The sequence below is a fragment of the Hakea prostrata genome, chromosome 10, assembly GCF_041222555.1.
Source record: "Hakea prostrata isolate BN-2017 chromosome 10, UWA_Hpros_2, whole genome shotgun sequence".
NCBI classification, from domain to species: Eukaryota; Viridiplantae; Streptophyta; class Magnoliopsida; order Proteales; family Proteaceae; genus Hakea; species Hakea prostrata.
This window is the reverse complement of record NC_142609.1, coordinates 1,777,297-1,801,099: the sequence shown is the minus strand read 5'-3', so window position 1 is coordinate 1,801,099 and position 23,803 is coordinate 1,777,297. Positions and strand designations below refer to the sequence as shown.

At 37.9% G+C, this 23,803-nt stretch overlaps 1 protein-coding gene, 3 non-coding genes and 1 pseudogene across 6 annotated transcripts; 3 read left to right on the top strand and 2 right to left on the bottom strand.

Moving 5' to 3' along the window:
• The first annotated feature begins 20 nt into the window (after positions 1-20).
• Positions 21-92, top strand: TRNAM-CAU (transfer RNA methionine (anticodon CAU)). Its single transcript has one exon. It is a non-coding gene; the product is annotated as a tRNA-Met (tRNA).
• Positions 93-6,167: 6,075 nt separating this feature from the next.
• TRNAA-AGC (transfer RNA alanine (anticodon AGC)) lies at positions 6,168-6,240 on the bottom strand. Its single transcript has one exon. It is a non-coding gene; the product is annotated as a tRNA-Ala (tRNA).
• Positions 6,241-6,375: 135 nt separating this feature from the next.
• LOC149001394 (thioredoxin-like 3-1, chloroplastic) lies at positions 6,376-9,033 on the top strand. 2 transcript variants are annotated; one of them, XM_089136919.1, is made up of 5 exons: positions 6,377-6,795; positions 6,890-6,964; positions 7,073-7,139; positions 7,233-7,250; positions 7,362-9,033. In XM_089136919.1, the coding sequence occupies exons 1-5, from the start codon at positions 6,476-6,478 to the stop codon at positions 7,458-7,460; spliced, it is 579 nt and encodes a 192-aa protein (XP_088993045.1). In that variant the 5' UTR covers positions 6,377-6,475; the 3' UTR covers positions 7,461-9,033. The 2 variants fall into 2 exon arrangements, with proteins under 2 accessions (XP_088993046.1, XP_088993045.1); XM_089136920.1 differs by lacking the exon at positions 7,233-7,250 and having other exon boundaries at positions 6,376-6,795.
• A 253-nt stretch (positions 9,034-9,286) lies between these two features.
• LOC149001393 (E3 ubiquitin-protein ligase RING1-like) lies at positions 9,287-14,425 on the bottom strand (annotated as a pseudogene). The gene is made up of 2 exons (XR_016170214.1): positions 13,174-14,425; positions 9,287-10,202 (listed from the first exon to the last, which is right to left on the bottom strand). The product of XR_016170214.1 is annotated as an E3 ubiquitin-protein ligase RING1-like (transcript).
• A 62-nt stretch (positions 14,426-14,487) lies between these two features.
• On the top strand, positions 14,488-14,569 carry TRNAS-GCU (transfer RNA serine (anticodon GCU)). Its single transcript has one exon. It is a non-coding gene; the product is annotated as a tRNA-Ser (tRNA).
• Positions 14,570-23,803: the final 9,234 nt, after the last annotated feature.

The following is a 23,803-nucleotide window of genomic DNA, read 5'->3' as shown; positions in this document are numbered from 1 at the left end:
TTTTAATATAGTAATAACTAATCAGAGTGGCGCAGCGGAAGCGTGGTGGGCCCATAACCCACAGGTCCCAGGATCGAAACCTGGCTCTGATAGAGTTGCTTTACAAATTTTTTTTTTAAAGGAGAAAAAACATTAATATTTTCAAACTAAAACTTAAAACACCATTAATCATTGTTTTAGCTAATTCACTGAAAAATGAGGATCTTGTTAATTTACTAAAAAATATCGAGGATCTTGTTTTGAGATTGAACACTTATTAAGATCCAACTAGTGAGAAAATATTCTCTTTCATATAAACAAAGAATCTGAATATGACATATTGGATAACAACTATACCTCTATTTCTCTGAGGTATTCTCTTAGTCAAGACAAAAAAGCAAAAGTTTTCTTTCCAAACAGTGAGAGAAGAGACAGTGCAATCTTAACTAAGCTACAATTTTGGCCGGGCTCTTTCCATCTTAATTGCATTATGTCAAGAAATTCAAATTTAGAAAATGTTCTTTCGATCTATCAATGGATCTATTATTTGTTGGTTGGACATTTTTTATAAGACTTGAGAAAATAGTATACCTTTGTGACAATAATAATTCAGTTTTTGATAATCAATTCAATAGTAACCTAAGTCTGGTTTCTTTTTATCGATCCAATCGGGTCCAGCCGGTTTTGGTTGAGTCACATTGGAGGACAGAAATTTCCTCCTCCCACGAGGTATATTATAATTTACTTTAATTTAAGGCTTTATTTTGACCACAAATAAATAACCGGGAGAAAAACAATGGGAGTTGGACCTCACCAAAGGCCGTGTTTCTTGTTGACACTTATAAGGGCACGTGTCGGTGAAAATGGCCCCAGCAAACTCGTAAAACTAAACATGTTCTGACAAAATAAAAACGGCCGTAGGCGGTTACCGGTTACGTCTCTAGACGCCTACCTTTTTAATTCTACAACTTTTCAACAGGGTTTTAAGTCTATTAATTTAGAATCAGTCCACGTGGCAAGCATCGGATAGTCAGGGTCCACATCAGAACAGAAAGGTTTTGTTGATTAGGATGGCATGACGTTTCCCTTTAGTTGTGGTAAGAGTGGAAGGCATCTATTTTTTTTAATCTTTTTTTGGTAAAAGTGGAAGGTATCTATTAATGGAGACTTATAAATAAAAGAAAAAGGAATTTAATAATTAAAAATTTGTTGAAACATACTTAGAAAGGGAAATTTTAATTTAAATAAACAAAATAGTAATAAATTTTTGCTGAAGGTACATACCCAAATACAAAAACAAATGAAACAATATTCTTAAGGAAGTAATTTTCTCTTCAAGAGTATGGTCTATGCACAATTTTCGTGTATTTATGTAAAGAAGCAAAAATGTCGTTAACATGGAGAGAAGCATGGACATAACTTTTCAAGGGTTAGGGGTTGTGGCCTTCTTGTAACTTTGAAATTTTCCTAAGAGACTGCTCTAGAAGAGATTGCTCTAGGTCTTTTTTCTATATGAAAAAAAATCGACACTTGGTCCTCCAGTTGGAAAAAACTTTATTAGGAGAATATTTTTAATAGAATTGGAGATGTTTTTACAATATTAGACAAATTCGTAAGAATCAAGACACAAAATTCACTACTATCAAAATGGATACATGCTAGGAGTTGTGGTATGAGTCACACCCTTGAATAGAAAACTATTTTCTTAATGACCAAGATGATACCTAGACTTAGGTATTGAAATTGTTTTTTTTTTTTGTCAAGAGGTATTGAAATTGTTGATTGATAGAAATGTTGACGATCATCAAATCTTCAGTAGTACCTCTCATTCATTTAGGTTTCGATCTCCTACAGTTCAATCGTATTAGTCAATCTTATTGTTATTCCCTGATATATTAGCCAATGTACAATATAAGGCTTTCAAAGTATTTGTATTTCTTACATATTCTTCTCGTACTAAAATAACGAGATAATATCAATATGTTTCTTAACGTTTTATCCCAAAATGATATATGTTTCTCTCATATATGTTCTTTAATTTGTGTCCAACTTTAAAATAACTACTTTGTTTAGCCAAACAATATTTATAGTTGAACCCATTATTAATACTTTATTCAAGTGTAAAACAATAAAACTAAGAACATACCTCTCTTACAGTAAAAGATGACAAAATGTCCGTCATTGCAAACTTTCTCAGTTAAACGTTAAGTAATATTGTACCTTTGCTATTAAATGCTTTTATAAATCTCCAAAAGACACTTAATTCTTTTTTTCTTTATGTTGACCCTCTTTTTGTTTTTCTTGATTATGCTTATGTTGACCATTGAAGAATAACAACGTCACAACACCAATTATCAATATCGATATTGGCAATGACTGAGATCAGCACGGTTCCTTATCCTCTATCAATATGCGAACATGAAGTGGAAGATAAAATCTTCCTAGCTTGTCTCGTAGAATAAAGACCAAAAGCGAGCATATTATATCATCCTCACTCTATCTATTTTCTTCACAATTGAGAATGGATATATTCATTTCTCATTTAGCTCACACCATCTTTGAATCTCACCTCCTTTAATTTTCATGACTCAAAAGATTCAAAAGAAGAAAAAAAAGACAAAGTCTTAAAAAATTTCACCTTCTTGTTAAATTTTTTATTTTTTTTTGGTGGTAAATGTTACCTTTTGAAAGTTGACCATTGATAAAAGTGCAAATGGACTTTGACATTTTAACAGTGGATGGGTCGAAGCTAATGTTATAAATGGGTAGGGAAAAGACCAACCGTTATGATAATGGCTTGAGGGCCCTAAGGGGCCATTACATCATAAGAGTAGGCCATGGAGGTTTTTTATTGATGATTAATGTGGGAAGGGAAGAAAAATTTGTGCTTTTGATTTGTACAAGAAATAATAGAGAACCCGTGACACCAGAAGTTTGTTTGGTTTCTGTATTTTACAACAAGAAAAGCAGACCAAATCATGGTGATTTGATGCTAAGATAAGAATTGATAGTTTTCTTTGTTGATAATCATCTCTTATCCTTCTTCAAAGCTAAACAAAGATAAATATGATTCTTAAATTAAGGCTCTCCTCCACCCTCCTCCCTCCTCGCATTTCATAGATTTGGATAAACTTTGATGCTTGAGTGGGTTTGGGGAAGGTGGTGGGGACCATGAGATTAGTTAAAATCCTACAAGTTAGGCCCCTTCATCTACGGTCCTGATCTTCTACCTTAATAGTTAGAGGTTTGTGCTCTTTTCATATTTTATCTACGGTCCTGATCTTCTACCTTAATAGTTAGAGGTTTGTGTTCTTTCATATTTTTTTAATCATACATTAAGAGTAAGACCTACTAGAGGACCAATCTCTGATTGTTCTCATCAGAATTCAGTGGTGGACCGTTTTTCTAATTAGTGATGAAAAAGTATGAGGGAAGTACATAAAGATCTAAATACCCGTCATCCAAGTAATAAATATCTAGCAAAACAAGCCTCTTGGACTCTCTTTATTACACCAAGGGTTTGACGAATCGAGATCGGAGTTGAAATCAGATCAATTGAGCCCAAGTTTTTAGCATATAGATCCTCCGCATCCAGGCAAGGCGTGTGTCCATTTGTCCGGCTGCACGATGCCCTGCCCATGGTACCTGACTTGTTTACTTGGTACTACGGGTGGGGCATTGTGCTGCCGGACGGATGCACGCACGCTCTACATAGACACAGAGAATCTGGATCTAAGTTTTTAGGGGTCAGGTTGATCTTGATTGAAACAGTCCCCTTAAAGAATTTGTAGGTCTGACTTCATGGAGAGGGTTTTCCTTACTATGGGAATATGTGGTTTAGGAATGGAGTCTTCCCATACATGAAACGAACATGACCAGAGTGGGAGAGAAAAACTAATAGAAAACCCCTTGTGAGGGAAATGGAATCTTGCCTGTTTCCATCTACCAGCTCAACTTCTGTTTGTATTCTTCTCTTCCCTTAAGAAAGTATAAAACCATCTTGTTTTTATGTTTGTTTCATTGTTTGTGTCTCACTTTCTCTATGCTTGGGGCATCCAGGTTTGAGAACTGCCAAAAGATTTTTAAATAGTTGATCAAGAGCTATAAAAATAGAATTTTTGTTTTCTATTTCTGGGTTCATATTATTTATTTCACAGTACACAACAGAAGAGAATATACAAGGTAACAGATCAGAGAGGGCCCTTTATTTAGCTTTCTCTGTATTTGGTCCACAAAGTTAAGAATTCTTTGATGGAAAGCCAGAAGAGAGGAATTCTTCCATTAACCTCATATGGCCTACCAAACAACATCATCTAAAAGTTTTCCCACTCAAGAAAGACCAAATACCTTTCCAGCCCATTATACTCATGGTCCCAAACTAGAGTATAAATGAATTCAGAATCAATACTAGCCCTGGTGTCCTTGATGGTAACACAAACCCAGATGGCAGGCCAAAAATCCTTCACTGCCTAACAGAATGTTGAACTCCCAGACCAGAATACCAAAACTCTGATAATGCAACCTAAAAAAATGAGAAGGAAGCTCTGAGGATTCAGTACCAGCTGCACCATAAGACTGATTCAGACTCAGAAGCTCTTTGAATGGCATTACCCAGGTCAACAACATAAAGATTGATTCTAACTTTCTTAATATCTCTATCACTGATAAGTATATTCATAGATTTATATACCTCTAGTGCCATTGAAGAATAATGGATGACATACACTTCATAGTTAATATCACAGACAGCAAAACATGTGGTGGACATGGAAGTAGAGCCAAGAAGTTCAAACCAGTGGTCCCCTCTACGATGTTTCCTATACATTCTGTCCATTTAATTGCACAAGTGGATTTCTTCCTGGGTAATTCCAGTGACTTGATTATCCAGAATGGACAGACAACTAAATGGCTAACAATCACCAGAAACATTTAATCTACACTAAGAGTAACAGTACATATAGCCATATAGGTGGGGCATGTACATTCTTGGATTGTTTTGAAGGATGAGAATGTATGCTCCTCAAATTGCAGAGTTCCTAGGCTTATGAACAACCCAACTGTGCCTTTTGTGGTGTAAATTTCCTCTTGGTTCGCAGATCGCTGTAGCTAAAATCTGCAAACTGTGTCTTTGTGTGTCTGTGTTAATGAAATTGTTATCAATAATTTTCAAGTAGCTAACACTGAAACCTGAGCAACCACAATCAATTAAACCTAGGATTCCCAGCCAAACCCAATTCAAGCCATCTGACATCCTTGTCTTTCTGGCATGATTCCAAAACTATCCAGAAGGTATAGATACTGAAGAGAATAGTATCATTAAAATGACATAGCCTTTAGAGTAGTCAGATATCACCTGTGTGGAAACTACAAATTTACAAATCTCAATCAATGGGCATTCATGCAACTTGCATGGCATAAAGGCACCAAAATACAAGTTTTTTGGGGTTTGTTGGGGAAGGTTACCTTGTAACTTTGAGCTGGATAGGATACCCCACTCCTGAAAGAAAAATGTCACACTGAGATGATGTTAGTGACCGTATCCTTTCCACCATGAGCATGTCTGAGTGATGTGTGCAAATAACAGCATCAAATACGGTCATTGAAAGCTGCATTTAGCTCTGCTAGCTGCTTCTGAATTAGTTGAAATCATGTTAAAAGTACTACTGTGACCACAAAGTTCATCTCATAAGCTTTTCGGTGCCAGAAATATGCAAGGCCAGCTTCCATGACAATGACAACCTTCAGGATATTGAATGGTCTAGTGGCCACCTACACCCAGTCACCACCAGAGATGTTCACCATGCATTCTCAAGGCCCATATCGTCACTACAATAATAGCAGATTGAAGTGTTAAACCACTGTTCTTGCAGTTCAAGTTCGTTTACTTCTCAGTGCCAATTTCAGAACCAAAATCCACTCTCTTTTAGTGCAATTATATTAGCTGCAATGAAAAATTCACCAGCTTTGTAAATTAGAAAGAGCCAAAGATCTAAAGGACTAATTGCATCGCTCAGAAAGAAGGATGAAAAGGAAATATTTTCACTCTAGTGGGATTTCAACTCTAACAAAGCTTCTTTCCGCTAATGTCCATTAAATCAAACAATCTTCAAATAGGGTTTCATTAGCACTCGAGAATTTGAGCTATAATGGAATAAGATTAGAATAAAATATATAAAAATAAAAAAAACTGGAGATGCGGGGTATCGATCCCCGTACCTCTCGCATGCTAAGCGAGCGCTCTACCATCTGAGCTACATCCCCTTCGACGTTAAAGGGAGGACAAAAAGCATAACTAAAGCGGTAAAGTTCACCGACAGGTATTCATGGGCCATTTGTGGGCCGATAACACAGGCCCATTACCAATTGTTATCTTCTTCGTTTCGCATTCTTATGTTTCGGATAAGGTTCTCAGTGACCGTCAGAAACAATCTCAACCTGAATCGGTTTCTATTGAATTTGAGTCACCATTTCGATCGATGATCTTTTGCTAAAAGAAATGTCAATTTTAGCTCTGAATTCTCAGAATGTATGTAGAGAGATATATCAGAAAGATCAACACCAGCGGTCATCAACCAACATTAGATGTTCAGTTTCTGTAAACAACTTCGGTACCACGTTTTCATCGTTTTTCAGGAATGAAGGTAAGCAGAGAGAATGGGGAAGGAAAGGGGGGAGATTAGAATTGAAGGCCGAAGCTTTTTGGCAAGACGGATCAGGACCCAAGGTTGTCGAGATGAAACACATTGCAGATAATGATGAACTTGATCAGATTCTTCTTCAAGCTCAACAGCTTTCCCAACCCATAGTTATCGAATGGTCTCTCTCTCTCTCTCAACTTCTTGTTCTAGGGTTGTTTTACTTCCAATTTGAGTTCATGGGTTTGTTGTTTACTTAATTTTTTTGTATCTAGGATGGCTGGTTGGTGCCGGAAATGCATCTATTTGAAGCCAAAATTGGAGAAATTGGCCGCAGAGTATCATGAGAGGTAACCCAGAGTGTTGAATAGTGATTCTCATAAGGAGGGTTTTAGGTTTTCTGATTTTAAGAGAATAAGAAAGAAACTAATCTCTCTTAAATTGTTTTGCTGACACAGAATCAAATTCTATTATGTGGATGTCAACAAAGTTCCTCAAGCTCTTGTGAAGCGTGGAAACATATCTGTAAGTGATTTTGCATCTTTTGATCTTTCTTATGCTTATTATTGTATTCTGGCTTGGTTTTAGATCATAACATGCTTTTCTACCCCTGCTCAGAAGATGCCAACAATTCAGGTTAGTAATAAAGCTCTTGATGTTTTATAAGCATTTTATTGAATTGCTTTCACTGGAATACATGAACACAAAAAGAATTAAAGAAGAGAGTGGGATTGAATGGAATTGCAGTTATGGAAAGATGGAGAGATGAAGGAAGAGGTCATTGGAGGACACAAGGCATGCTTGGTTATTGATGAAGTCAGGGAGATGATTCGGAAATATCTGTAAGTGGATAATACTGGCTGCTCTCTTCTCTTCATTTATATACTTTTTTGTAACCATTAATTCCTTAAGCAAATGTATGTATATATTTGTAGATTAAATCTATACCCCCCAAAAAAAAGTGTTTTTTTTTTTTTTTGTTGAAATTAGACAATGTCAATATGATTTACTTTAAAAAAAATTTTAAAATAATAATATCTTGAAAAAGTCAATGAAGGATGGACTGATAAGTCCGGATCCTTTACCCTGACAGTTAGAGGTTTGTGCTTCATTCACACTTTTTCACCACATATTAGGAATAGGATGTATCAATAGATCCACTTCTAAAATTCAAAGGCAAACCTCCTCCCCCTTCTCTTAATGTGTGATAGAAATGTGTAAGAATAACATAAACTTAGAGGTTTTAGAGGAGCACAAATCTGTAACAATTAATGGATAAGATTGTAAAGATGTGTAAGGTTAATCAGTAAAATCCCATTCATTATATGTTGGATCAATTGGTTTGAGGTTGTACTTGTGGTTCATCTAACTTAAAACAGTGCCACTGTTTTGACCAGGCTAAACTGGAGTATATATTTATTTATTTGGGGTTTTTTTTTGTGGTAATGGTTAGGGTTTGTCTTGTGCAGTTAGGTCTCTCCTCTTCTTCAATGTCTCTATGTGTAGGGTTTTCTCATGGTTCAGGATGTAATCTTGAGGGGTTTTGATGGAATTTTGAACCTCGGCGTAGAGGTTATGCTTGTAAATAGGTTGGTTGTTCATTTGCTGCAATTTTTGAGGCCTTTATAGTGCATTTGAGCTCAGCACTAAGCTTCAAAGACATAGGCATGATTAAGCCGAGCTCCATTATCAATCGCCGTGTGTTCTTCTCCTTCACTTCAAGTCTCATTCTTGAGATGGAATAAGACCAGAAAGCTATGAGATCCACACCATACTCCATGTTTTTGGTCCCTAAAGTACCCTAGACTTACTTGTACAAGACCTCATCTCCAGTTCCTTGAATCCATTATTGGGTCTTCTTGGAACAACCCAGGTCAGTCTAAATTCCACAACAGAATCAATACTTTATAGAAGAGACCTAAAGCCAAGGTTTTTGCATGACGATTGACAAAACCAAATTTCCAAAACTCAAGGTTGGACTTTGCCAGACCAAATTGTAATGAAAATGAACTCCAATCCAATCCCTAATTCCCCATCTTTAGAAGTTATTAGGAGAAAATATTTATAAATAAAATAGAACTTCACCAGTCAAACGAGCATGGAACACCCCACTTCCAATAAATGTCTCTCTCCCAAGAAGCCACCGCAGCGGCGGCTGCTTTCGGTCACCATCTCTACCTGCCTGCGGCTGATTTTGGTCTTCGTTTTCTGAGATTTATATATATATAACCATTCTTCTTCTGAAGAGGATAAAACAAAGAAGAAATGACAGAGACGTAACCAAACACATTTATTAATCTACTAATGTTTATCACGCATGCATTTATGGATGAAGAGAGAATATAATGGAATATATGCCAGATGCTGTGGATCTTTCACCAGAGATCTCATTGTCAATGACACAGGCAAACCAGAAAAAAGGCCAAAAAAATCACATCATCCTATCCTTGAGGCCCTGAAAATTGACAGCTCCTCCGTTCTTTTCCATTCAAATTCAGGGAGACCTGTTTCAAGAAGGTGCAATATGTCAACGACATACCGTCGTATCGATGGAACCCAACACGATACAAGGGGACTACACGAGATTTACCAAAAATCGACGATTTTTATCACCGAAATAGGAGGTGCTGCCATGCTGGATCGAGAAGACCGAAGCAGTTGCAGGCTCTCAGCATTGCTTTTGATAGCCTCCAGCTTGCCATTATCTTCTTTTCTTCCCTTGTTTTGCTTCGTTTCACTAATCTTTTACCGGATTAAATTGGTTACACCGTCAACCAATGAACTCGTGTCTGGCCAGCTGTACCCTTCTCTTCTTGCACTTGTTAGCGATCCAGAATTTGCCGAGCAACCCCAATCACCAGAGAAGGGGTCGATCCCAGGCTCCGGTAAAGACTAAAGAGTGAAGAAGGTTCGAAATAATGCTCAAATAACCCCAAAATGTCAGCGATGTTTCGGGGTGTCGCCACGACACCTGAAATGTCGCCTTGGTCTCAACCCATATGGTTGAGGAGAGCATCTCTCCTGACAACCTAATTGAACTGGGAAAACAGAAGGTAAAAGGATTTAAGGATGACCAACTCTTCCTAGAACATTCAACCATAGTTTCAGCCACTAAATGTGAAGTCACGAAAACTAAATCCAGAAATAAGCATCAATATGAAATATGAATGAAGCCCTCCCTTATAGCGCCAAACACCCAACAGAGCGTCTCAGGAGTCCAGAGTAAGTGACATACAAGCAAATATCAATATTAACCTCCCCAGGGGACAAGAACATAGCAGCTTCACCTTCTATTTATTTGTATTCCAAACTTCAAAGAATGGAAAGGCAAAATTAATAATGTATGTACATTACACAGACCAGATTGCCGAGGGATGGATTCCATCTCACCTGAACAGAAATGAAACCAGTCGAAGAAAGAGAAAGGGAAGGGGGTGGGGGTGAATAAAAAGATACACAAGCGCACAAGAAGAAAAGAAACTATAAAGTCCAAGGATCACACATGTACATCCAACAAGTTCAGGTGCTGATTAGAATCTGTGGAGACCTCACGGGGTATCACCCTTCAGACAATTTACTGTTCATAAGCTGCAAAAATCATCAGGGCAGTGGGATACCAGTTAGTTAATTAACTAAACTCCACATATAACATATGGATAACTCTCAAGCATAGTTGATGAAAACAAAAAATTACAAAGCAGTGACTCCATTTAAACTGTTTCAACAGAAAGTATTTTACAATTGGCTTAAAAGCAAAGGGGAATTTTTTTACAGTTCAGAAAGAAAACAACACAGAAAAAAAAATTAGTGAAACACAACAAATACCTACAAAGAACTGGAACACAGCATCCCAAATATGTGGTTCTGTAATTGTAGCCAAACCATCCACACAATCACCAACCATGGGGGTCACCACTTTCATTATTTGGCTGTAATCTTTCCCTCAATCTCCAATCCTAAATTGTATTTCCTTCAATGGTGTAGAAATAGTAAATGAATCTGCTTTTCAAGAAATAGCTTTTGGGTGAAACAGATGTAGCCTACATGAACTGATGTCGAATGATTCTATAGCCCTCGTGAAAAAGGAAAACTCTAGAATGAATCAGCATAGGACTTTGTTTATGGTCCAATGAATGGATAGGCAACTAAAACCCAATTCAATCATATAAAATAACAGTAAAAAACTTACCTAGCTAGACAGCATTCCTGTCATTCAAAAGAGAATTGTGGGGTCTCCAGTATGGCCCTTCAAAGCCCAGATCCATCCCATGCATTGGCAAGCCCCAATGCGTGAGCTTTTCTTTTGAGTTCACAAATATGTTTACATAAAAAAATCTTAACTTTCCAACCTATTTTAGGACTCTAGCTTGGTCATTGACTAGCATAACAAGCAAAAGGTTTAAACACAATATAAAACTAGAAAATTTTCTTTCTCTTACCAAAATAATAGAAACTTTTTACAGTAAAATGCTTCATTTATGCATACCCAGGAATTATGTCACAAGGGAACTGACACAATCACAAGGTATTCATGCCCAAAAAAAAAAAGAAAAGGGGGTAAGGTTGGAGGTGGAAGACAGAGACAACTGAGAGATGAGCAAAATTCCACAGAATCAGCACCAGTAGAATTATGAGAATCATCACCTAACAACCTCAAATTAACAGCACATTCAATATGAAAGAGGAATTTTGGGGCCCACACCAAATCAGAACTCACATCTACATTTATTCATCATAATCTGCTTCACATAATCAACTCCCCATCCTCTTCATAAATACTAATTAAACTTGTTCTACAATCCTTGAAAGCCTTGATAGGCTATTAAAGCAAAAGCCCAAGTGTAATATAGGATACAGTATGTGTAAAGACTCTGATTTCGCATTGAATGCATAAACATTGGGCTCTTAGATAGGTTACCAGAAAGCCATGTTACGAATCTAAGCAACATACAAATTTAGTCAAATGTACTTTTTGAGTCTTTTCAATCCAAGAAATATGAAATCCAGTATTACATCTGGAAGAAAATAAATGGAACTCTCTCCCCTCTCCTGGAACCAACACCTTATAATATGAGGTCATGACTTCACCTCTTCTAGGGGCCTGCCTACCTATTAAAAGAAGGGGAGGAAAAAAGGAAATGGACTGGTAACTTTAACTTCCAAAATGTTGTGAGGCTACAAGTAGGACTCACAATTATGACTGAAGAAAATAAAATAATAATAAAAGGCAAATAGAGAATACTGATGCAGAATTTACACTAACATTGACAAATTTACAAGCTGTTAGTTGCCTGGTCCAATGAGTAGAAATGGCAAATACCCATGCTATAAGCATTTGAAAAGAACCAGCACATCTCCTCTCAAAGTTAATAATAATTGTAATCTAAATATTCAATCTTGAGATCAGAGTAAAAGTTCAACAATAGAAGCCAATTTGTGAGGCAGAAGAATGAATACCTATAGAAGGGAGCTTTTACCCACAGTCATGCTATAAAAGGGAATATGATAACATTCATTGCCATGTTATCATATTTAAAACCCTTTTTTTGCTCAGGGGTAGAATGGGTCCTTCAGATAATTTGCCATGGATCTTCGAGGTTCAAGTTGCAAGACACATTTTCAAAGAGGTGCAGAACTCAAAATCAAAGTAGGAATAGCTCATCACCCTTTATCTATGACTCTAGTGCTATATCATGGGGATTCATGATGTAATTCTGGATTTCTACACCTAAAGTTGGACACATGTGTAACTTTTATCTTTCTCTCCCATTAATGTCTTTCCACTTGTTTCTGCTACATGCTATTCTGTACTTATTTGAAGCTTATGTCCACCACAAAAATCACTCAAGAGCAATTGTTCTCACTAGCCAAACACAGAACAAAGCCATCATATTTCCCAAGTTTTAACTATCCCTACCTTTAGATGGCTAAAGAAAGCCATCTAAAAAGCTCCTGCAAAGCCAAAAGATTGGCATAGACAAAGAAGAAGAAGAAAAAAAAGATCTTATAAAAGCCGTCTTTCAAAGAATCCCCACCCAGCTGCTATACAGAGTGATAGAAAATGATCTAGCTGCTTATTAACTGTCCCCAGACCTAATTGAAGAAGCTTTAATCTGGACAGTCGCATTGGGATATATGCTAACACTGGGATGAGATTTTCCTGGAGGTATCATCATCATGCGTATTCATCTGAAGATTTTAAAAGCTTAATATATATAAGTTAAGAATAGGTACGAACAGATCAAGCACAGTTCATTGTAGCAGAATCTCTAAAAATTCCTGGGTGAATGGCTAAGGGCTTCTTAATTCCAAGAATTATCTCATTGTGTAGATTTACCCACTGCTATGTTCAAAGATGATCAACATCACACTGCTACCTACGTCAATTTAGTTCAAGTTAACTGTAATCGGTTATTCAAACAGTCAACAGTTTCGAACTTCAGAAATATAAGTTCTTTTCTACGATAGCTACCAAAATCTAACCCTAGATATATAGATAGATCGACCATAAAACAATGAAAACAAACATTAAGTGAGAGATCCACCGAAAGAAGAATACCTAGCATTAGCCCGAATAGAATACCAAAAGGAATTGCCGAAGTTCAATCGAAGATACCCCTAATTTCAGACCACACAGTATCGCCACCGTCACCGACACCTCCACCACCACTACTTAGAAGGGTCGCACTCCCTCCCTCAAGGGGCGTGCTTGAAACAGTTTCTCCGCTATTTGCAGGTCCTGCAGAGCTCGTCTCAGCTTGCGCCATCTGAGTGGAATCGGGAGTAGCACCAGTCGACCTGACAGGAAAGACAACCCTGTGCCTTCTAGCAATATGCCTCAACGTATTCCCAATTCCATAAAAATCATCATCGTCCATTATACTCCCAAACCTCAACGCAGCCCTAGCCCCTCGTGTCCGCCTGCTACGGCTCTGCTGCTCGCGTTCTTCCGTGGGAAGGCGATAGCGACAGACGGGACACGAATTGTGCTGCGACAACCAGGGAAGAATGCAATCGCAGTGGTACATATGCTTACAAGGCAACTGCTTGACGTCGACATCGACAAGGAATTCGTCCTTGCAGACAGCACAGAGGAGAGTATCGGAGGCCAATAATGAAGATGTGATTTTGATAGTGGGTATGGACTCGACGGAGGATTTGGAGGCCGGAGTCGATGATGGGTGGTGGTAACGAGAGAAGGTGTCGTCATCGGGTTCGGCGAGGTGTTGGATGAGACGGTCAAGGTAAGGGCTATCGCGGAGGAGATCATCGGAGGAGGAGGAAGAAGCGGCAGCGACACGGATGGCTTCTGGGATAACGAAGGTGTCATCGTCGGTGTCAGGATCTTCGTCAATAGCTAAGGGAATAGGTAGGGGAGAGAAGAGGAGGCCGTTGTTGTTGTTGTTGTTGTTGTTTATGGGAATTAGGGTTAGAGGAGTGAGAGAAGTGAGTGGAAGAAGTAATAGGGGGATCCATCTCTTCGAGGAAATCGCCATGGCAATGAGGGCAGCTGAGGGGAGGAGAGAAGAACATGGAGACGCTCATATCGCACTCGTGACACCAATACGTTTGCCTTCCGTTGTTTCTGTTGCTACCGATGTCACCGGCGGCGGTGGCAGGAGTGGCGGTGGCGCTAACGGACGACATTCCGATCTTCTCTCTCTCTCTCTCTCTCTCTCTCTCTCTCTCTCGGTGGTCAGTCCGTGTCTTTGAGTGGTGGTGGAGCTTTGCAAGTGGGTGGTGACAGGTGAGAGTGCGTGTGAATTGCTTTTCTCTGCATCAACGATGCTAAGTACTTACCCACCCCAAGCACTTTGGAGTATCCGAAGCTTTCTTATGGAGATTATATAAATCTGACCCCTTGAAACAACAAGTCGCTTTGGCCGAGTGGTTAAGGCGTGTGCCTGCTAAGTACATGGGGTTTCCCCGCGAGAGTTCGAATCTCTCAGGCGACGAAATTATTTTTTTTTCGGGGCGAAATTATTCACTTGCTAATTTGCTATTTAAAATCTTTTTCCACGATTTATCATATAAAATTTGAAGATCATTTTCCCTAGGTTCAATTTCACTGCTACGCATTGACCTACATGCGACCACAATCTAATGAATGGTCGAGCTCAAAATCTCGACCATTAATTTTGAATTTTTTTTTTTGTTACGGGTAGGTATTATTGAAAAATATAAAAAATAAAAACAAACTGTTATGGATATTTTATAATAGACCTGTTTAGGTCGACCAAAGAAGAACCGGACCGATCAAACCTTGGCCGGACCATGAATAAAACGAAGGCACTAAACAAGGTATAGAATCATATCCAACCTCTTTAAAGATAGGGATAAGGATTCCGATCAAGTCGGGTTATTCTTAGAATCCAAATCGGACTCCACAACTACAATCTAAGTAATACTGGGTCTTGGCGGATAAGATTCATCTCCATAGGTAGCTAGCAACAATGACAGAGTTCTATTCGAACTCCATTACTGCACAGTTAAGGTAACCTCTCCTAAGATTTATAAATATCCACATATTCATCATTATGAGGTAGGCACTCTTAAGTTATTGAATATATTGATAAATTGAGCTTGCTTTCTTGGTTTGTCAGAACTAACTTGTTCGTCGGAGATGAAACTCGACCACACCGATCGAGCATGTTTTTGCAGGTTCGAGCGTTCGACCGGGAGGGACCGAATTCTACATCAACAAATACAAAACGAGTGATCTCAACCAATTGTTCCATCCTCGCCGTACACAGCATTAAACCTCTATCTTTTTCCTTGATGTTAAGGAATTCTCTTTTGACCAAAATTGCTAAATGGCCATGGAAGGACGAGTGTGGATCATTTTCTGATAGATAGTATTCAATGCTCCTCTAACCGCTTTATAACCACAAAAATATGAAGGGCATGTAAAAAATAAAAAAATAAAAATTAAACAAATGGACTCCATCACCAATATGCCGTGGCCCCTATACTTTGTGTTTAACGGTGAGACATTCAGGTGCAACAACGCTTTTTCTTCTTTTTTTTTGGTAAGAGGTGCAACGATATTAAATTGATTGTTGTACTTGCTCCTTCCCTACACGTTTCATAGTTATATAGTTATATAGTTATATATATATATATATATATTTGATGATATTTTGAACTCTTAGGTCAAAACGGTCAAAGAAATACATTCATTACTTCGTTTACCCCTTAAATAAGAAGATAAATAATTAATGACGTAACCATATTATTTTTTCTTGAGACGATTCAACTATGCCAAATCACACTTGGCAGACCATAAACTTATGTTTGCTGAACTCACAAAATCAATACCAACGAAACAAAATCTCCTCGATTCGTCACTTCTATTGAGTCAGAAACTCCCAAAAACCTAAAGAACACTTCCACCTTTTCACATTCCACCTCTCATCTGTTTTCATTTTTTTTCTTCAAACGAACGTGAACGTGACCATTACATTCAAATCAAAGTAAAAAAACCTTAAAAAAAACCTACAACCATTGCAGATGACATTATATTTCTAGTATTATATTTTTAACCTTTACAGATTACATTATATTTCTAGTATTATATTTTTTTATCTTTTTATTTCTTATGATTTGAACGGATTGGCTCAAAGATTGAAAAAACAAAAGAGATGAAGGCAACCCAAGACCTTTCCACTTAAAACTATAGATCTTTATTACTCAACCAACCCTGCATTGACAATTGCTATGGAGTTCAATTTCCATGAAATATATATACAAATAGTAAGATAAAATTGTCCATCCTAAAGTCTTTACTCTTTTCACAACTCTCCACCACACATTTTGTGAGAACCCGCCCAACAGAGGTATTATCCTTCACCAAATTTTTCTTTACTTTTTTTTCTCTCTCTCTCTCTCTCTTTTTATTCATCTTATTCGTTATTATAGTTTGATAGATCAACCATATTGTATGTGCAGTAAAATACTAACAAGAATCATAGTTGGAACAGAGTTGAGGAGGCATTATTCACTCTGTTGTAGTTCCAATTTGCATTACTCAATAAAGCCAGAATTAGCTTCTGACAATGGCTGCTGGGAACTGGGGCCTGGGATAGTGGGATGGGATCACTGGAAATCTTTAATTTTACCCTACTGCAGAGAGAACCTTCCTTCAGAAAGCAACTGTCATGACCAAAATTAAAGTGAAAAGAAAACAAAAACGATTCCAAGCACTACTGATTGAGCCACCAAACCCAATTGAATGTAGATGTGATCTGATCTCCCAAACAGAATCATCACTCCCACCTTGCCCCACCACTTTTCTTTGCTTTGGAATTCCTTTTGTTGCTAGATTTTTCTCTGGAGCAATATCCCCAAAGAGGACGAAACAGAGTTAAAGCTAAGGGTGTTATTCAAGATAATTCAGGGTCAGGGTCAGAGTCAGTTCCAGAAGCGAAAAACCATCCTATTATTGATGGTTTCGCCTGTCAAAACACAGAAATATGAATATAATAACTAAGCATACAACTTGCTTTACAGAGCATTTAAATAATTCAATACTTCTAAGAGACAAGCAAATAATCACAACTAGAATTATTGTTTTTAAATGAAACAAACGTTGTATGATTTCATTCCAACGTCACTTTACCCACCAGAACTTGTTGGGGAAGCATCCAAAAAGAAAAAAGCAGACGTTAGGTAACAGGCTTTTCACCCAAATCTAACTACTTTTGAGCCTTCCTCAAAAAAGAATAGCCCCAACCGAAATACGCCTCAGAAAACCCACCTGGAAAGGTAAAAACAGAATCTTTCATGAACTACAGTAATAACAGAACAATCTTTTTTCTTCTTTTCAAGTGAGAACGCAGAGAACCACCCCTAGAATCCAGCAACCCATGGGAATTTTATTCAAGAAATGGACCATCCATTTCCCTTTGGATGGCACAGACATTTAACAAACATGAAAGCCAAACAGAAGACACTAGGGTTCAGTCAAAAGGCAAACAAAGCCAGGGAGAAGTGTACTAGAATTGTACAAAGCATGCATGTAGCTGCAAGCTCCAACGAAATTAAATTGTTCTGGTACCACCAGGCACCAACACCTAAACATTGCAAATTTACTAGTATCTTCGTGACAGATACTCTAATTACCAGTCCAAACAGGGAAAGATAAGCAGAGACAGAATGCGTAAAGGATAAAGCATGCTTACAAACATCCATACAGAATGAGCCAAGCATCAAACCAGATCAGTTAGTACTGTTAGTACTGGCATCGGATGCTGGATGCCACATTGGGCCGTCAACGGGTTTTGAGTTAACAGCATCATGGGATGCCTGAGTCTCGTCTCAGAAAGATAACCTCTTTCTTTTTTTACTTTTGGCCAGAATGCCTCAGATCTACCATGAACACTCAATGCACACGACAGGATTAATGTACTCAAATCACACACACAGCTTATTCATTTCTATTATATGAAATTTCTAGAGACCAGCAGTGTCTGTTTCTCTCCTGTAAAGAGATGGCAGCCACTGTATAGTCCATGCTTCATTGATGTAGCATGGCAACCCTGTATCTCAATTAATATACACAATAGCTAACACACATCACTACCACAGCTCACTGGTAACCCTGTATCTTAATTAATATACACATAAGCTAACACACATCCCTACCACAGCTCACCTACCGTGTGTGGCCAAAAAATTTGAAAAGAACGTGGAAGGGTGCTGGAGGACAAAGCAGCAAAATACACTCTTGGTAACACACAACGCAAACCAGTAAACAATCTGATAGCCTCAGTCAATCCTAGTTGCAATTACCAAGAGTTACAGTAGAGATCCACCTAATGGATCAGTATTGCCACCAAAAGATGCACCGACCTATAAGAGAAACTTTGCAAGTTACCTCCTAATTCTGTTTTTACTTGTGCTTGGTGGCAGTACTAGGGTCCCCAGAAAACCCACCTGGAAAAGGAAAAACAAAATCTTTCATGAACTACAGTAATAACAGAACTTTTTTTTTTCTTCTTTTTGAGTGAAAATACAGAAAACAACCCCAAAAAACCAGTAACCCATGAAAATTTTATCAGGTCCATTTCTGACAAAGAAATGAACCATCTATTTCCCTCTGAATGGCACACACATTCAAAAGACATGAAAGCCAAACGGAAAACACTAGGGTTCATCAACCATGGAATTTTACAACTCATGATGCTGAGTGCACCTTCCCAGCAAATCCAGGTTTGTAAACCAATTGACAGGAAGAATTGCAGCACCACCCACAACGTAAATCCAATCAAAATTTGTATTTATACAAGAAAGTTAGACATAAATAAATTACGGAGATGGGTACCTGCTCTTACTAATCAACAAGCTTAAGTTGCTTCAGATTTTTTTTTCCCCCTTTTTTTGTGTCCCAGCACCCGCGGGGGGGGGGGGGGGGTAAAATAAGATGCTTATGATTCACGTTACACTTTTGGGGATATAGCATATAAAGATCTTCGAGGCAATCACCATCTGTAGATTCTGTACAACCCTTTGCTAAAACTCCTAATGTTACTAACACGAAAGTTGACGCCAAATCAGGGAAGAACCAATAACAGATGGATTGCAGCCAGGATCAACAGAATAAGGAATAATGAATTCAATATAACTGAAACTTTATTGCCTTTTTTCTGCATATAGAAAGAAGAAACATACAAGAACAAGAACAATGGAAGGAAGGATAAGCGAGGCTATCTCAGCCTCTCTCCCACAGCTATTTAAGGCTGTTGAAACAAAGACCCTGGCTATCTTAACCTTCTTAGCTTCTCTCAGGATAATACATTGCAAAACCAACATAACTTCATTGGCGACTCCCAACCCCATTGGAGCCTGTTACATTATATAGGCATCAAGGCATACCTCAAAAAGAAAGGAAATAAAAATAGAAGTTTATAACAAAAAACAGAGGGGATGAAACAATAAATTTTCAAATAAAAACAATACTTTTTTCTAAATCTGAAATTAGAGACCCAAGGAAATAGAAACTTAACTGTAATTTCAAATTATGAAAATAGATACTAAATGGTCCCAGAAGATCTAAGAAGCAATCCTGAACAAATGGCAGTGGCTGTGACTCTGGTTTTTGGTGCTTGTATTACAAAGTGACCTCAGATGATTAGAAACATGCCAACAGCCATCTTATGAATGTTTATGTTATCCAACAAATCCACCATCTATGCTACCAAGAGGAGGAGAAGAAATGGTGATACTAGGGAAAGCAAAGAAAATACCCAATGTTAAAAGACAGCACACGCCAGCACCAAACCTGCACTACTGATGCAATCAGCAAAGTATCTAGTCCTGTGATAACTTTAGATATGAGAAGGTTCTTCTATAACATTCACACATTCTCATAACTTCTTACCACAAAAAATAATTCTCATAACTCTTCCAGAGTGTCAATATGGGTAACAAGATAAACATAAAAATTTTGATATTGAATTCAGGAGCCCTGGAATGTGAGCATCAATGGTATCCAATGAAGTATTGTCAGCAATCTTCACCTTCATGACACAATCATGCTGTTCAGTCTGTCAAAGACTCAAAACCATGCGCACAACTTTCTTCCTATCTGAAAACTGGCAGCACCTGTAAACTACATTTTAGAAAAGGCAAATCTGGTGCCAAAGCTTCCACATAAGCAGAGTTCAGAGGAGCAATTTTTCCATGTAGCCTTACCCCAGCAAGTTTTGCTGAGTAGCCATTTTGATGCCTTGACCTCAGGCAGTAAGCTACTTCTTTGAAAATCATATACAGGATAAGCAATAACAACCTGAAATGATGCAATTAACATTGTCCAAATCGACCAGTAGAGAGGCTTGGCTCATGGTTGGGTTCTTTAGGCCTTAGACTTCTTATTTTTGGATTTATTGATGTAATGAACCCAATCTACAAGCCCTCAAAGTGAGGATAAGGTTAGTTCAACAGGTTTATAGTTAGAAATAGATGATTTGATGAATAAGAGTGTTTATTTCGAGCATTGCCTTGCTTTGAGATGATATTCTCCATCTCAGCCCCTTCCATCAGATTCTTCAAGCACCCCTTAGCAGCCATATTCAAACTCTTGAGATTCTCTCAAATTGCGGGAATTGTTTGCAAGTTCAAGGATATCTTCAACCCTTCAAGTTTATGTTCCTCAATAAATAGTAAACCGAATCATCCCCAAACCCATTCTTCTTCTCTCTTCTAATTCTCTAGTGATAAACTTAGGTTTCCCTCTTCCTGTTTTCAATTTCCCCAAGACCTAAACATGCACAGCCCATTCTAACCATCAAAAAAGTCTGCCTCTTTGGAGTACATGTCCAACTTGCAGTACTACCCCTACACTCAAAATTAAAAAAAAAATTCACCTCAGTTTGTTGCTGGGAAACCCTAATCCTGCCTCAATCTAACCAACCATTAGAAAACTTTCATACTTGGATTGAATTACCATCTCTGCCGAAGCCTGCCCCAATTTCCTATTATAAACCTTATACTCCCCAAAGATCCTTGGTGCAGATACACTGCCTTGGACTTAACCAAATCCAGTTGGCTGTCAAATGGACATTAATGGAGTTCAGTTAGAATCCTGGGTCTAGCAGGATATTACAAATCTATTCTGTTTAGGTAATAATATACTATTCATCAATTTTAGAAAGTCGGATATGTTTGCAAGTGTTAAGAGTTGGTTAAGAATTTTAGGAGATCATATTCTTGAAAGTTAGCTTCTTCATTTTCTAGGTTGCCTTTGCTAGTGGGATCCTCTTCTTATAATAGCTTGTATTAGGATGAATCTGCAGATGAAAAGAAAAGAGTAGCTATGGTTTGACTAGCCTGAGGGTTAGACCAAGTGCACTCTTCCAAACACCCCCAGCCCCCTGTGCATGCCTGCTTCTTACATATTCTTCTCTTCTCTGCAACTCTGATTTCTTCCAGGCTTCCCCCCTTATCCTAACTAGCCTCCACCAATTTTATTCCAACAAGCAGGAAAGCAAACCTTAATTCGTTTTTTTTTTAATTTTTATGAAAAAGATAAAACTTGTATTACATAACTGCAGATACAGATAGTATGGTGCATTCACTAACCATGGTAGTGTTAGCAGCATAGCAAACCTTAATTTGTTGTTTCCTCTACAACAACAACCAATTAGCCTTTGTCCCAACTACATGGGGTCAATACAAGGCCGAAGTTAAGCATATCCTTTTCCACCACTTTTCTTAAGGTTATCTTAGGTATGCCCCTAGTTCTTCTACTTCCTTCAATCTGAATTAAATCGCTTCTCCATACAAGGGCATTTAAAAGCCCACATCCATCGACTTTCTCGTTACTTATCATTTATAGGAGCTACTCCCAGACCAGCTCTATATGATCATCTTATCATATCTTTCCTAATTTTGCCACTCATATATCTCAACATCTTCATTTCAAATATACTAAGTTTATCTATATGATGTTTCTTTACAGCCCAACACTCCATACGTACATCATAGCTGGTCGTACAATAGTCCAACTAGAGACTATCCATAATTTTTCGGGCTAACCAAACTCACCAGTTCATCCCACCTCCTGGATATTGGCTGCTAGTTAGTCTCCTACCAATCTAGAACTACATCACTTGACCACCGTATATTTTGTCTTAGCCATTGAATCTTTTCCAAAATTTTGACTAAGATATTTGATTCCTCCCAACATCAGAACCATAGACTCTAGCAAGCAAAAGAATCCTCCCCCCCCTCAACCAACAAAATAAAGAAATAAATAAATATCAGCAAACCATAAAGAGCACTTCAGCCACCATGTCGGTGATCCAGCTGGGCATCCCTTCGGTCAAACCAGCAAATTGATCACAGTTTTAGTTGATCAATCAAGTCTTTGTTGATTTGAAGTTTTGAACCAACAATCGGCAAACAGGGGTTGAAATCAATCCCTTTGGTAAAGCAGTAGTAACTGGAAAACAAGGGTAGTTCTATGCTAGATGAAGAAGATTAAAACTTGATGTAATGTCTTTAAGGATCAACCTCTGATATCATGTAAACAACAAATAAGGAAAAAGAAGAGAGATTGTTGTAACCTCAGGAATCAGAGACTCATGACCCTAGAGGTTTGGACTCCAGACTTCACCCAATCAACAAAGGTTTAGGGGACATTGGTAAGGAAACAAGAAAAAGGATGAAAGAATACCAAAAGGCCCTAACCTGGAAATCAAGATCAGCATCAACCGCTAAACACAATTTCCTTCCCCTTTACTTCAACAACTTCTAGCAAAAGCTAAACCCACATTCTGAATCATAAATTAGAGACTAAGCAAATTAGCAAGTAGATTATACAAAGAATTCTTTCCCCCCGGAACAATCTGGTATTAAGCCCCAAAAGAACCTTCTAGAAGCATTTCCAAATAAGGAAGTACGAGTTGTAATACTATTATGTGTGACCCAAATTCTTGTACTCGACTTTGAAGATGGACCCACACCGACATATTTTGATGGGCAACCAAATACCTGATTCGTGAGATCTGCGATGGAAGAGAGAGTTTTGGTCAATGGGCTGACCCCGTTACTCGATTAAATTTAGAAATATATACCCTATGTTCTCTTATTAGGTCATTTTGATATTTGAGATTTTCGTCCTATGTTTTAGGTGAGAGTTTCTCTTTGCCCATGGACGCATCACATTGCGTTGATGTGTGAACCACGTTAAATCTCTATGTTCCTTCAATTTGTTTCTATTCTTGTTTGTGATTTCTAGGCATTCGTTCTAACACCATTCACGAGAGCATTAACTTTTTTCCTGAATTCTATAATAATCCTTACTCTTCTTCATGCTTCAATCAACGATTCTACATCACAAATATTACCTTCCACCCAAAAAGTATGTAGTATTGACAGAATATCCCCTATTGAGATACTGAATCCTTGCTTCTGTTTTCTTTTTACTCTTTTCTTTTTCCCCTTTTATACTAATTAGATTACAAAGGTTGTACTTTCCTTCCTCGTGACCCAACACAGCACATCCAATTCCAACCTAATGCCTGCTACATAAGGTTTTTCTAAACAAGGACCAAATAAAGATAAAATACTGCTATTTGTCCACCTTATAACTTTTCTATAGCAGATACTTGGTCTATATCAGCAGGAGACAGCATAGAAGTAGCCCATATAGGTACACCCTTTTACTTCTACTACTAGATATAATATAA